This window comes from Elephas maximus, chromosome 17 (genome assembly GCF_024166365.1).
Source record: "Elephas maximus indicus isolate mEleMax1 chromosome 17, mEleMax1 primary haplotype, whole genome shotgun sequence".
NCBI classification, from domain to species: domain Eukaryota; kingdom Metazoa; phylum Chordata; class Mammalia; order Proboscidea; family Elephantidae; genus Elephas; species Elephas maximus.
In genome coordinates, this window is record NC_064835.1 from 83,763,837 (window position 1) to 83,779,873 (window position 16,037).

Below are 16,037 nucleotides of genomic sequence, written 5' to 3' on the forward strand. Positions count from 1 at the left end.
TTAAACATTCAGACAAATAAGTTTGGTCAAAAATGATAGTTAGAATTTTTCTTTTCTTTTTTTAAGGTCCTTAAATGGGCATTGGGTGGTTTGGCTGTAGACCACCATGTTATTTCTTGTTGATGAAAGATGTCAACCCTAAAGCGCCCTGAAGCCTGGGTCTCTTCCATCCCCTACTCTTGGAGGACGATGATTCTCAACTTCAGGATGAAGAATGCTTCTCCCTCCTCTAGAGGCCATGGGAGGACAGCTGATCCTGGTGGTCCGGGGCAGAACTCATTGTGGACACAGGAGTGTATAAAAATTTATCACATTGTAATTTTATCTTTATTTTCTAAAAATCAGCTTGCTAGTAATTTTTTCATTTGAGTGAAATCTTCCAGGTCCAGCCTCCACCCTTCCATAAAAATCTTAAGGAATCAGAGGTTTTCTTTCTGTGGTCCACTACAGGAAATGGGAAGGACTTGCCAAGCAATCATCTGGAGGACTAGTTTTGCCAATCATCCCTAGGACATTAGAAATGTCATTTTCTACTTTAGCATCCCCAAATACTTACCTTCTTTAACTGTGGTTCGTAGTGTCTGAAAACTCATTCTACTAGTGACAGTGCATTTAAAGTCTGTGTTCAAATCCTCCCTTATGACTGGATCAAAAACCAACGGCACTTCAATGTAGTTCTCATTATTTTCTGAATATTCCCTGAGTGAGAAAACATTTACTTAAACACGATATATCCAATGCAAGTTTGTCTTATAACTTAGACATCCAAACATTCTCAATTAGAAGCATCCTTTGACCAGAAGAACTAGACGGTGCCCAGCTACCACTACAGACCTTTCTGATCTGGGCCACAATAGATGGACCCTGATAGAATGGGGAAAAAAATGTAGAACAGAACTCCAATTCTTAAAACATCCAGACTTACTGAACTAGTTGAGACTAGAGGACTCTCTGAGACTATCACCCTGAGATACTCTTTAAACTTTGAACCAGAACTATCCCCTAAAGTCATCTGTTAGTGAAATAACAGATTGACACATAAAATAAAGGATATTACCCGTGCGTTTGGGATTTCATTAAAAAAACCATCTACATGAGACCAAAAGCTCAACATTTATTTACTCTAAAATAAAGATGAGAAGATAAAGGGGCAGGGAAACTAGAGCACTGGAAATGGAACAACCAGAACACAATTAAAAAGAACATTGACACATTGTGAAAAAATATAACCAATGTCACTGAACAATTTGCATAGAAATCGTCAAATGGGAGCCTAATTTGCTATGCAAACTTTCACCAAAAACACAGTCAAATATTCTTAAAAAAAAAAAGAAGAACCATCCTTTGTACTTAAACTGATTTCAAGATCCATCAAGTTGAGAGCAAATACTACCGTATTTATTACTTATTGGGAGAATTCTTAAGCCTGTTCTGAAGGCAAGAGTGTCATAGAAGATGCTGATTATTGTAATAGGAGATGTGTTACAGTAAGAACTTACAGTAACCAATTTTGTTTGGATAATGGAAAATTCATTTTTTTTTAAGGTCTTTGATAAACAGCCAAATAAGAACTAGTGGTGGGAACAGAAATGTCTAGTTTTGGGAAACCTACTGTATCGCCAATAAAACATTTGCATATTTAAGAGTAGGGAGTTTCCAGAACTCCAGTTCCTCAGCAATCTCCTTCCCCTCTCCATTGCTGATTCTCGTTCTGGAAACTCAGCTTCTGATTGGAGGTCTGCAGATAGACCAGGGGAACAGCTCCAGTCAAGATAACTGACATTCGTGACTTTATAGAAATGTGAAGACTTGCACACTTCTATCAGTATGAATTAAAAACAGTCTCTTTGTGGATCCACTCGAGATATTTGTGTTTTATCTACGGGGAAAAATATGATCCCTTAAGTAAAAGATGAGGATGAGTAAGCTGATAGCGACATGTGACTTGTGGCCAAGTCTTTCACAACAAAGACTTGCGAGCAAACAATTGTGCTAACCACACATAATTTCTATCCAATACAGTGCATCTAGAAAGGTTTTTTTTAATAATGGCTGGCAACAAAAAAAAAAAAAAGTACATGTTAATTCAAAGTATTAATACTGTCATTAAAAAATTCCTTTATTTGGAATGCTTAATGTCTCCCTTTCGCACACCCAGATGGTTCCCACTTATGAGATCTGATTATTCTAGTTTCAGAGTGAGAGAACATTTTCTAGAAATGAATGCTTATGAGAATAGAATTCCTTCTTTTAATAGCAACCTTCCTTAGAGTCTAAGGCTCCCACAGTTCCCTGAGAAGCAGAGGAGGCAGTATAGGTATTGTAGCTGGTTCCAGAGTCTTTATAAAAATTTTTGAGATTCAGGTTGCACGGTGGGGGATGCAAATGTATTAGCTTCAAAATACAAACAGTAAAGTACAAAAATCAAGTACTACTAAATGTTTAAATACACACTTACAAAATGCAACATCAAGATCAACCAGTTAACTGTAACTCACCTCCTATATGGTAATATATAACATTGGAACCACAAGAATAATTGATAATTCTTGGCAAAATTCAATTTTTTAGATTCTAGAAATCCGTAACTATAGAACCCAAAATATTATTTTTGATGCAGTATGTGTGTCATATTTTTAAGTTTGATATGGCATTGTCTCCAAAAGGAAGAGTGAGGTCTACAGAGGTCATACAACAGTTCTGTCTAGAAGATTCTTCTAAGATAACAAGGAAGAGGAGCCCACTTACTTGTCCAGCCCCTCGGACACTCGGCCTCCTGGGTAGGCATTGTCTATGCTAGTGTCGTTGGCTGTCCACCACACAAGGGAGGTTGATTTTATGCCGACTCCCAGGAACACCTTACATGGGATCGTTAGTCTTGACCCTGTATACAGCAAGGCACACACATAAACCATCAAACCCTGCACAGAAAAGGAGCTCCTTATGCCCACCAGCAAACCTGAGCTGTGGACCCTTCCGCCTCCTGTTAAATATCCCTCGCTAGCCAATTCTTTTCTTACAAGGAAATTTAGTTTCTTCAGATGATTCCAGTCACACAGAGCATTAATATTTACCAAGTGTTCTCCAGTTCTGTCAACTGGTCTGCAGGTAAAACCTGGGCACTTATGAAGTGAAATGACTTCCTACAGGCCAATCATCTCATGCAGGGCATTCTGAATTCAAGGGTTGCCTTCCTCCAGAGTTGACTCTATTTACCTCAAAAATCCAAATTAACTTCTGGATTCTTTCTTTCTTACCATGGCTGGTCTAACTGCTAAATTTTCCCCTGAGCTACACCAAAAAAAAAAAATAACTAAATAAAAATAGAGGAATAACCCCTTCTTAGATGGCTGTCATTTCAAATTAACCCTTTAAAAAGCCACTCTATTGTAAATGAATTCTGCCCTGTGCAGTTGTGCAATGCTGTGACAATGGAGCCACTGCTCCAATCATTATAGATGATTTTTCTTTCTAAGTCACCAAAGGGAAGGGGGGGGGAGCACAAATCCTTCCCACTCTTTTCTTCCTCATGGGTAACACATATCTTTGTGGAATAATTTTAATGAACCTGTCACCACTTCAGACTCAGAATGTCAGGTATTCTCCCTTGTTCAACACCCTTATGACCTCAACTATTTCCCTCAGGTAAGAGTAATCCATTAAATCAGAGATCCTGTGACTCTAATATGTACTTCAGTATATTGAAAGCAAACATGTGAGAGAACTCTAGGCAGACGGCAGTGTGAGCAGATCTAGGTTCTGGCCCTCCAATATATATGCCAAGAGAAACAGCATGAAATCTGTGCTTGACCCTGAGGCACCCTGAATCAGTGAGCAGAGGACAGCAGTAGGGAACTGCAGATGGACATGAGTCATGAGTCAATGACAAGTCTCATATGATAGGAACATGGCTTCTCCCACTCTTTGTGCCCTGCCCTTTCCAGCTCTGAGTGGACTGCCTGCTGCTGTGAACTAAGGAAGTGGTGTCTGCAGTGGAGTTTTCTCCTCCAGCCAACACTATGCCTGCCTGTGCACAGGGAAAGACCCAGAGCTCGGGCTCTAAAATTAACAAGACAGATCTCCCTGGGGATCCATTTGAGTGAGCCAAACTCTACCCTTCCCAGTACGTAGAAAGCCTGATTGTACTTGCCTGGATCTCCACTTCTGAGAAAAGTGAGCCCTCACCAAATATGGAAGGGAGCATCAAGTACGACTGGAGGAAAGCACCCAACCCCACTCAACTCCATTCAATGTGGGCTTTTTACTGAAAATATGGCCATAGAAATGCAGCCCACATGGAACAGGAAAGGGAATGATAACCAAAGAAAGAAAACTGTACACCTGGTAGACAGATTGATTAGTATGTGATCTCTGTTTCGTTTAGCCATACCCACCGTGGACATATTTATTAGTGCATGTTCTCTGTTCTGCTTGGGAGACAATGAAAGTTGGAAACCATAATCTGGTCTTTTAAATCCTAGTTAAAGCAGAGAGGGAGAGGGAGCTACTGCACAGAGGGAGTGCAGGTGGTACGCAAGGCCTGAAGACTCTGCCTATATAAGAGTTTCTCACAAGAACAGGTGCTGTTAAAAACACCAAATACCGGGGAGAATTGAGAAAGGTAACACCCTGCGAAATTCTAATGTCCTAGTTTCAAAAAGCAGAATAAAAATAAGACATACCAAAAACAAGAAAATAAAGAAAAAAGAAAATGATGGCTCATCCAAATGAACAAGACAAAGAGAGAGCAATTCTTTCTATGGAAACCCAAATCATGAGCAGATTAGAAGAATATAACAATATTAAGTAAGCTCAAAGAACTAAAGAAAACACAAAGAACTAAGGAAATCAGAAAAATGATGCACAAACAAAATGAGAGCTTAAAAAAACACAGAAACTATAAAAAGAAACCAAACAGAAATACTAGAACTGAAAGAGACAATAACTGAAATAAGAAACACATTAGAAGAATTTAACAACAGAATCAATCAAGCAGAAGAAAGAGTCAGTGCACTAGAGGATAAGGTAGTTGAAAATGTGGAGGCTGAAGAGCAGCAAGGAAGGATTCTCAAGACTGATGAGCACAGTTTAATGGAATTACGGAGCAACATGAAGCTAACATATACATCATGGGAATCCTGGAAAGAGACAAGAGAGAGAAAGGGACAGAAAGAATATTTAAAGAAATAATGGCAATAATTTTCCGTATCTGGCAAAGGACATAAGCCTACAAATCCCAGAAGCCCAAAGAACTCCAGTTAGGATAAACCCAAAGAGATCCACACCAAGGCACATTATAATAAGGTTCTCAAAAACTAAAGATAAAGAAAGAATTCTAAAAGCAGGGACAGAGAAGCTAACAGTCACATATAAAGGTTCCACATAAGATTTAGGGACGATTTCTCCTTAGAATCCTCGGAGGCTATAAAGCAATGAAATGACATGTTTTAACGGCAGGAAGAAAATAACTGTCAACCAAGAATACCATGAATATTATACCCAGCAAAACTGACCTTCAAGAATGAGGGCAAAATTTAAAACTTTCCAAGAATAACAAAAGCTGAGACAGTTTATATCCACCAGACCAAACCTACAAGAAATGCTAAAAGGAGTTCTTCAGATGGACACTAGAAAGTAAGTTGAAGCCATATGCAGAAAAAAAAGATCTACATTAAACGTAATTGTGAGGGCAAGTATAACGGCAAATTTTAAGATATTTTTGCTTAATAATTCTAATTGTTATGTCCTTCATGCTTTATAATGACAAAGCATACAAAATAAGTAGAAGTTTATGTTATAGGGTACATGATGTATAAAGAAATAATTGGTGCCAACAAAACATAGCGAGGGGTGGGAGTGGGAGGAATATTATAAACATAGAGTTTTAGTATATTACTGAAGTCAAGCTGGTATCAGTGTAATGCAGGCTGTTACGAATGAAAGATGCTAAATGTAATATTCATGATAACCACTAAGAAAACATCTTAAAAATTCATGCAAAAGGATAGGAGAAGGAAATCAAAATGGCTCACTACAAAAAAGCAACAAAACACAAAAACTGGCAGTATTAAAGAAAATAAGGACCAAAGAAAAGTACAAGACACACAAATAAACAAATAACACATTGAAAAAAGTTACTCCTCCTTAAAGAGTATATTACAGTGAGTGTAAATGGAATAAATAGTCCAATCAAAAGGTAGGCAGTGGCAGAATGGATTAAAAAAACATGATTCAACCATACGCTGTCTACACGAGACACATCTTACGCCCAAGGACACCAATAAGCTGAAAGGGAAAGGTTGGAAAAAATATTTCATGCAAATAATAACCAAAAGAGAGCTGGGTGGCAATTTTGATATCGGACAAAATAGACTTTAAATCAAAATCCATTAGAAGACACAGAGAAAGGCATTATGTAATGATAAAAGGGAAAATTCATCAAGAAGATATAACAATTATAAATACATATGTGCCTAATATCAGAGCCCCTAAATACATAAAGTAAAGCCTGATAGAGTTGAAGAGAGGAACAGTTCTACAATACCAGCTGGAGACTTCAATACACCACTTACAATAATTGACAGAACATCTAGAAAGAAAATTAATAAAGAAACAGATGACCTGAATAACATTATAAACCAATTAGGCTTAGAAGAAGCAGCCCTGGTGTTGAAATGGTTAAAAGCTCAGCTGCTAACCCAAAGATTGGCAGTTCAAACCCAGCATCCACTCATCAGGAGAAAGGACCTGGCTATCTGCTCCCATAAAGATTGTTGATGGTGTTAGGTGTCATTGAGTCGGTTTGGACTCAAAATGACCGTATATACAACAGAACGAAATACTGCTTGGTCCTGCAACATCCTCACAATCATTGCTATGCTTGAGCCCATCGTTGCAGCCACTGTGTCAATCCGTCTCATTGAGGGTCTACTATATAAAGGAGCCATGCAGCTAGTTCTTTCACGGGGTGAAATAACTGCTCCCCAAATGTTCAACTTTTCACATTTAGATTTTTTATGCACGGCTTTTATTTTAAAAATCTGGTTTTTACTGAAAAATAAACGTATATGAAAAAATAATCGAATGGCACAGAACTACATGCAATGAATTTAGCTTCCTTCCCACTTCAGACTTCCAGTTCTTCCCAAAAGCAATCACAGCTAATGGTTTCCTCATTTTTCCAGAAAGTCTCTACGTGTACAGAAGCATAGACGTATACACCCTACTTTTCTTGTGTGCAGGGCTTTTCATGAAGCAAACTGTGCCTGTTTCAAAGCGGTGCCATGTCCACCAACACAGGACAAAGAGAATGTTCTTTCCATTGGGTTTCGAGGGCCTCCACCCAGACACACTACAACCAAGGAGGTACAGTCAGCAGAGGTAAGGCCCCCCCAAGAACCCCGAGCTTTGTGGTTTCAGTCACTCCACAGGCCATGGGTCCCACAGTCCTTGCAGGCCTTACCCAGTGAAGCTAATATGGTTTTGCGGGGAGACACAATCACCGGAATTGGCTCCTCTTCTTTTTCTGAAAAGGATGGAAGGAAAAGAGGCTCATTTAGAAAAGTGCTTGTTTCAAGGTGATGTTCAAGTCCCATTGTTTAGCTAATTAATTAGTAACCCTGAAAGTGTGGCCAGTCATTGCGAGAACTAGCCTTTGGCAAAGGTCACTGAGCATCTCTGGCCAACGCCTTTCCCAGCAGAGAAATTGCAGGAAGAGGCCACAGATAAACACACAGTCCCCCGACAGACATTCTTTGCTCAGTGATAAGCAATTAGCCACCCCCTCCCAGGCTTCCTGAGGGCATTCATAATAGCAACGTTCACAACATCCACAGGATAGGTTTTATCCAAAGGTTGGCTTGCCCTAAAATATCTTCCCACTCCCAGATGCCTGCTGGAGATTTATTTCTTGAAAAAAAGGCACAGGGACTGAAAAACCACCAGTTTGTAAAGCTAATCCCACACTGGATGATAAATATAGTAATTGAACAAACCAAATCCATTGCTGTTGAGTCGGTTTTGACTCATAGCAGCCCTATTGGACAGACTGGAACTGCCCCATAGGGTTTCCAAGGAGTGGCTGGTGGATTTGAATTGCCGACCTTTTGGTTAGCAGCCAAGAGCTTAACCACTGTGCTGCCAAGGCTCCAATAAATATACTATCGGCCACTAATGTCTTTGTTAATCTATTAGATAAACTCTTTTGGAAGGTAGAGGTGGATCCCAAGGGATTAGAACCCAGCTTCCCAGGACGCAGGGCTCCCAGCAGCTTGAAGAAACTGGGGCCCAGGAATGGAGCAAAAAAGAAGGCTTGGAGTGAGTGAAAAGGCTGTCCATCTCCACAACTGGCCTCTTCCCCTCCCTTCTCCCACTAAAGAGGGTTGTGAAATCCTAAAATGAGTAAACATGAAGCAAATGACAGTGTAACCCAAGAAGCACATAGTTTCTTGCCCTTGACCAGAAACCTCGCCTCCCTCACAGTCATTTTGCAGCCATCCCCAGCCAAGAGGAGTAGCTCACAGTTCCCCAGGGAGACAGCCTCAAGGGCCAGATACAGGAGTGGCTCTCAAACTTGAGCTTGCAGCAGAATCTCCTGGAAGGTTTGTTAAGAACCGATTGCTGCCCCCTCTCCCCCTTTCCCCTTCCAAGAGTTAATGATTCAGTAGGTCTGGGATACAGCCCGAGATTTTACAAGTCTGACAATGCAGCCGGCCCTTTGAGAACCGCTGAGATACAGCACCTCAGCAACCCTGGATAATATGTGAGTCGGCTGCCCCCTACTGTTCCTGTGCAGTATCGAAATAACAGGACAATAACGGGGCCATTCAAGGTACAGAAAGTCTCCGGCACTGCCCTGTAGGGGGCGCAAGGAGTTGATAGGAATGAATCCCCACAGAACAGTAAAAAAAAAAAAAAAAGTATCTAGAGACTTCAGTTTCCAGGAGGCATGATTTTCCTGTAGTAAAAACCTCTGGATTCTCTGTGAGAAAAAGCTTAGACTTCCCCTTGTAAACCAATTATTAAACCTTAACAATGTGTTTTCAAGGCTCTCTGAAATCCCGTTAGAAGACTTCAATTGTGTTAGCTATTCACACTCAAGGATATTCTTACTGGAGAAAAGCAGGAAATTTTTCCTGGCAATGTCCAAGGCTGGAACACTTTTATGGCCCTTGCACCTAGCTAAGGGCCTGCAAATAGGAGATATGAAGTAAATGCTGAGCAGGCTTTAAAATGCTAGCCAAACCTGTTCACAGCATTGCTTTTAAGTATCATTCATTTAAACCAATGAGAGCTGTCACTATGAAATCCTGATATCAAAGGCAACTAGACATGTCTTAGGGAAGGAAAAGAGGGTGATTTCCACTGAATCCAGCCAATGCCCAGCCTCTGACTGGAAAGTTGAATAAAATCCTAGCATCCTAGAGTTATACACAAAGTTATGGCAACTGTGTTCTGACTGCTGGTCCTTTAGGGGCATGCCTTCCAAATGGGGCCTTCCAAAGGGGACTTTCATTCCCTGTAGTGGTGTGTTTTAGTATTGGACTTGGAACCCTATCACAACTGCCCACGAACTCCTCTTTCCCCATAACAACACCCTGCTTCCTACCTTTCAGAGGTAGGATGGTTGACATATCCGAACCTTGGTTGTTCTTTGCATGTTTGTTACTGAACCACAATGGAAAGGTACCTTGATGGCAAGTACTTACGGTTGACATGCACTTTAATATGCCTTGTGATGTTATACCGAGTGCCATTATGGGAAAATGCCAAGCCACAGCTGTAATAGCCTGCATCCTCCATGGACACATTGTGTATCAATAAGCGAGTGGTTCCCCTCAAGCTCAGAAACTTTTTATTGTCTTGACCCAGAAGAGCAGAATCCTTAAAGAAAAAAAGTGTTGTTTTTAAGGTATACTAGACATCAATTTAAAAACATTTTTCTTCCCTTGAGTAGGGAAAACTTAAGTTATGCTAAAACTTAGTATAGCTTAAAAAATTGCTTGCACAGTGGTTCAGAGCTCAGCTACTAACCAAAAGGTTGGCAGTTCGAACCCACCAGCTGCTCCTTGGAAACTCTATGGGGCAGTCCTACTCTGTCCTCTATTGTCGCTCTGAGTCAGAATTGACTCAACGGCAACGGGTTTGGGTGTTTGTTTTTGTTGTTGATACATCAATACAAAAAAAACCCACTGCTGTCAATTCCGACTCACAGCGACCCTATAGGACAGAGTAGAACTGCCCCGTAGAGTTTCCAAGGAGCGCCTGGTAGATTCAAACTGCTGACCCTTTGGTTAGCAGCTGTAGCACTTAACCACTACACCACCAGGGTTTCCGATACATCGATAGACATCTCAAAAACTATAGAAAATACCATTATCGTGACTAACCAATATTGAATTTGCAACCCGAGATTTGCCCTGGTGTTTATTTTGCAAAGTTGTACTTCGGACATACTTCTAACTACACTTTTAGAAAAGGGAATTTGTTAGCCTATAAAAAGAATCGAATTACTGGATTGGTTTAAATAGCACAAAGGGCTAGAAAGATTACCTCTTCTTGGATAAAATAGGCCATTGAACATTCAGTATGTTTATGGCCCAACAGCTGCCTGTAATCCTCAGGCAACACCCATGGAATAGCAGTGTTGTGTGGTCACAGTGACTTGACCGACAGCGCTCAGAAGAGATAACGCTGCAGTAACTATTTTAAAATCATTTTTATTTTAGGAGTCAGTAGAGATAGAGAAAAAAAATGTAGGAAAAAACTAAACAGGAGAAATGAGGCCACCTTTTTCAAACAGACGAAGGGCGCTGTGGATTCTCTGGAGAAAAGAACCCTTAAGAACACGGCTTCCAACAAATTATAAAACGCCAAGTAAAGTTTGATAAAACACCCTAATGAGCACAAAATGTACTCAGGAACATATCTTTCCAAACTATGATGATCGAAAGCTTGGATTAGTCAGGTACGACCTGAGTCACTTCATAGTCATACTCGGAATGTCAACACAGACATAATTGAAGCAATTTGTTAGCAACATGACTCAGAAAGTCTGACTTTACAATATATTTGATTAAAAGTAAAAAATTTCATTGTTCTTAACAGCCGTGGTCAAATACCAAAAAAGTCAAACTGTTCACAGCTCCAAAGTTGTTCTAAGGCCACAAGCCACCAGGGTTACCCTGTGCAGCAGCTGCGTGTGGAGCTGAACGGGCTGGTGTAGAGTCCTGGCTTCACCATCTGCTAGCTGAGTGACCTTGTGTGAGCTCCTTACATCTGTGTCTCTGTTTCCTAATCTATGAAATGGAGATATTAACAGTTCCTACTTCTTTGGGTTGCCTGCCAGAGTTCAGAACAGGCTTACACATAGTACATGCTGAGTAAAGATTAGCACATTATGAAGGAACACATATTATTAGGTACCACTGTAATACCTTTGCCCATCCATATTTATTTTTTTTTTACTATGGAGATCCCCATGGGTGCTTCATGTACATTAGTTCATTTAATCTTCAAAACAATCACCAAACCCGTTGTCATCAAGTCTGTTCAGAATCATGGTGACCCCATGTATTACAGAACACAACTGCCACATAGGGTTCTCTTGGCTGTAAGCTTTACGGAAACAGGTTTCGGTCCTTTCTTCCAAGGAGCTGCTGGGTGGGTTTGAACTGCCAACCTTTATTTTAGCAGTTGATCACAAAGCACTTGCACCGCAGGTGGTGGGAATTATTAAACACCATTTATAGAGGAGACAGGTTCAAGAGGTGAACTGGCCCAAAGCTGCACAACAGGTCAATGATGGAGCAGGTTTCAAAGTCAGGTGGGTGAAACCCTACACTTGTCCTCATATGATCATTATAAACCAAGAGCAAATACGTTCTACAGCTGGGCCGGCTGATTTACAGGGGCTGGCTACTTTACTCCACCTTCACAAAATTATTCAAAAGTTTCCAATGTTAAATTGGTGTTATATACCTGTAGTTACAATACTAGTCATCTGGCTAAACTACTATCGACTAAAGGATTAGTTTCTATCAATGATTAAAGAAATTACTTTTTAATTTCAATCTGTGGTCTGTATCAAGCGTCAGCAAACTTTCTCTAAGGGGTCAGACAGTAAATAAGGCTTTGCAGGTCTTAGGATCGCTCTCACAACTACTAAACTGTATTGTGTGAAAGCATCCAAGGGTGATATGTAAATGAATGAACATGGTCATATTTCAATCAAGCTTTATTGACGGACATTGAAATTTGAATTTTACATAATTTTTACATGTCATAAAATATTATTCTTCTTTTAACATTGTTTAGCCATTTAGCTTAAGGATAGTACAAGAACCAGTGGCAGGCTCGATGCGGCCCATGGGCTGTATAGTTTGCTGACTACTCGTCAGAAGCCCCTAAAAAACTCCATAGTATTTATTCGGCTAGGCAAAGGACTAAATTGTGTTTATATTTACTCTTTTAAACCAAAGGTTAATTAGCATGTGCTTTAAAAATTAAAATAACAACAGCAAAAACCAAACCCGTTACCATCGATTCTGACTCATAGCACAATCCCATAGGACAGAGTAGAACTGCCTCATAGGGTTTCCAAGGAGCAGCTGGTAGATTTGAACTGCCAACCTTTCGGTTAGCAGCCTGCACCAGCAGGGCTCTGCTCTGAAATATATATATATATATCCTTTAAGTAGGGCTTAGGAACCAGCCAGGGAAGACTACTATTGTGTAGTCATGGTGATTTGGATGTCAAATCATCGCTCTCTTCAGAAGAGGTAACACTGCAGTAATTATTTTTAAATCATTTTAATTTTAGGAGTCAACATAGACAGAGAAAAATTTAGTTCTCTAAATTTCGAGTCAATTCCAGCCCATGGCGACCCATGTGTGCAGAGTAGACTGCTCCGTAGGGTTTTCAATGCTGCGACCTTCCAGAAGCTGATCACCAGGCTGCTTCCGAGGTGACTCTGGGTAGGTTTGACCAGCCAACCTTAAGGCTAGTGGTCGAGCGCTTCAATGTTTGCGCCACCTGGGGACTCCATTATGTGTATAAAGTTGTTAGGTGAACTAACAGTTTTTTGTTAAATTTTTATAGACAAAAGGCAGAGTAAAAACCTATTTCTTTCAGCCATTATTTATCGTGGATCCGTTTTATATTCTGTCCGCTCAAATCAAAATTCTAACCCAAGCCACACAAGGGCTAATGGAATATACCAGTCAGGGCTCTTTTTTAATTTAGTGCATTTTAACAGCCAGGAATACAAAAGGAAGTGTGTTCTCTTCAGAAATACGTATTTTATACTTTCCTATGGCTTTTTTTTATGGCTAGGAAAGGGTCAGTGAAAGAGAGGAAGACTCTCAACGAGATGAGACGGATTGACACAGTGGCTGCAACAAATGAGCTCAAGCATAACAACAATTGTGAGAATGGCACAGGACCCGGCAGTGTTTCATCCTGTTGTGCATAGGGCCGCTATGAGTCGGAACCGGCTCAACAGCACCTAACGACAACATGGCTAGCAAAACACATTTTAACAAAATGGCAGTTTATAAAGATGTACCTTGTACCATTGAATACTCCAGCCCGTTTTGTTGTGGGTGAACTCACTCAGCTCAGGGCAAGCTAACAATCCCGACGTTGACAGGGTTACAATTTGCGGGTATGAGGTGAAGGGCAGAGAAGCTTCTGTTTTTTCAAACACCCTGAGCTCAATGGACATTTCATCACAATAAGAGGCATTTCTGATTTAAAAAAAAAAAAAAAAGGTAATAAATAGTAAGGCAAAATAAAAAAGGAAATTCAGAATAATTCCCCCAAACCCATTAAACTCTACGTTCTACATTGTGTTGATTGGCATTACGAGTCTTCTGTCTCTGCTCCATTTGGATTCCTGGAGGACAGAAGAACCAGCATTATCACTGCTGTGTAGAAACAGTGATGTACCCTGCATTCTTCCCAAGGGACTTCCCGCCAGCCTGATTTCAACACCATCTAGGGCCACTAAGAAACCCCTCCAGTCCTCTCTGAAGGGTCTCACATGTGTCCATCGCCTGACCCAGGGAAGCATATCCAAGCGGAGAGACTGTTTCCTGAGAGCCACTATTTCAATATAATGAAAATTCCCTTTACAGCTCCTGAGAATCCTTCATCAGCTGAAGCCTAACTGCAGAAACGTGCTGAAGACTTAGTGTAAGTTCTGTAACAGGGGAAATGAGCTTGGCAAGATTGTTGTCGGTCTCTTTATTTTTGTTGGTAGGGCTAACCATAATCTCAATATCATAATTCTATAAAGACCCCCAAACTGGAAAAAAGGGCAGAATCAGAACAAGCCTGGAAAACAAAGGAAAGGAAGGGAAAGAAGAAAGATAATAATAAAAAACATTTTAAGGAAGAAAAACATTAAAATATAATTATCATGGCTAAGATCCTGGCTCAAGGAAGATGTGTATCAAATACAGGAGGGAAAAAAATTGCAAAATGTAATACAATTTATATCCAAAGAGGCAATAAAATGTAGGGAAAGATGAAAAAGAAAGAGCTTACTACCCCAAAGTAAAAATAATTCATTCAAATATACAAGGCCCATCAATTCCTGCACCAGATTCCATACCTAGGTTTAAAAAAAAAAGAAGAAGAAGAAGAAGAAGAACATACATTTTATGCGCAAAGAAATGCATCAAGTTAACTATCACCTTGAAAAATGCACAATCTCACGGCCAGGTGAAGAAATGCAAAGATGAGTCTAAGAACAACGCACACCTGAAAAATAGCAATCCCAGCAGCTGGCCCAGAGCACACACGTGCGTGCCAGGCCCTGTGCTGAGTGCTCTCTAGATGTTATTTCCTGGATTCTTCTACACATTGAGGTAGGAATTATTGCTCTGTCATTTTCAGTGAGGAAAACACGGTGTGCAGAAGTTAAGTAATTGCTTAAGGTTGTATAGCTAGTAGGAGGTTGACATGAGGTTGGAAGCCAAGTAGGACTCTGGGAAAACCTGTGAAACAGGAACTTTTGCTGGAAACCCAACTGATTACACATATCGAGATATACAAGCCTGTTCACATAACTGATCTAGTAAATCCTTTTGGGCAAGACATTCCATGAAAATAACTCAGAATAAGGATGGGCAGCAGGGTATGTGATGGCGAGCCACAGTCCCGTGCAGTGTGGCAGCCCATGACAAAGTATGGTTGTCATCAGTGCTGCTCACCCAGTGTTTCCAGTTGTTCCCCTTTCTGAGTGCACAGTGGGATTACATGTCCTGGCCCCGCTGTGCATGGGCGCAGTTATGTGACTCTTTGTACTCAATGAGTTGTACGAGTGTCACTTCTATACTAAAGCTTTAGTGGCCAAGAGAAACCGTCCAGATCTCATTTCCTTCTGGTGTGGTGAGTAATGACATTTGAGATCATGACCGTTCCTTCAGCCTGGGTCCCTGAGTGCCTGTCAACCCATCGTGGACATTAGTATGAGTGAGGAAAAGCCTTTGTCCTTTAAAGGCACTGAGATTTAGGGCTTGTTTCTTACAGCAGTATATAACCTTGTCTACCCTGACTGCAGAAAGGGCATGTGGGTAAATGACGTAGGGCCAACAACTGTAAACACCAGAGAGCATTGTGGTAACTTCTGGTGATTCGCCGTCTCCCAGATCCCCAAGCTTAGAGGGGAAGAAGGAGAAAGGTCATCCAGGCAGACGCCCCCACAGGCTAGAAAGCTTGGAACACACTGGGATTTTCACTCCCTCCTCAATCTCATACCTCTTTTTTCTACAAGAATAAAAAATAGGGATATTAGGTATAATTTTTTTAATTTATTATAAAAATGAACTTTAAGACCAACATTACTCAACTCAGGTCTCCCTGACTTTTGCATATTTATCCCTTCATTGGCCTATAAGTACTGCCTTTTGGGAAGCAGAGGGCGTTCTCAGGGATGTATTGACCACCTGTGTGATGCTGCCTTTGCCAGATGCTTCACAGACAGGCTGTGATTTCATGTAATGCTCCCAACAAGCCTCTTTACAGGGCGGAC

General features: G+C 40.6%; 1 protein-coding gene across 6 annotated transcripts in view; it reads right to left on the reverse strand.

The window, feature by feature from the left end:
* Positions 1 to 16,037, reverse strand: part of IL1R2 (interleukin 1 receptor type 2) — a 96,796-nt gene that overhangs the window by 2,297 nt on the left and 78,462 nt on the right. For all 6 annotated transcript variants that reach the window (XM_049856329.1, XM_049856331.1, XM_049856334.1 and 3 more), the window contains 5 exons: positions 13,566 to 13,746; positions 9,708 to 9,882; positions 7,463 to 7,525; positions 2,749 to 2,884; positions 557 to 699 (listed from right to left, as the gene is read on the reverse strand). In XM_049856329.1, coding sequence (XP_049712286.1) covers positions 557 to 699; positions 2,749 to 2,884; positions 7,463 to 7,525; positions 9,708 to 9,882; positions 13,566 to 13,746 — 698 coding nt within the window. The remainder of the gene's footprint in view (positions 1 to 556; positions 700 to 2,748; positions 2,885 to 7,462; positions 7,526 to 9,707; positions 9,883 to 13,565; positions 13,747 to 16,037) is intronic.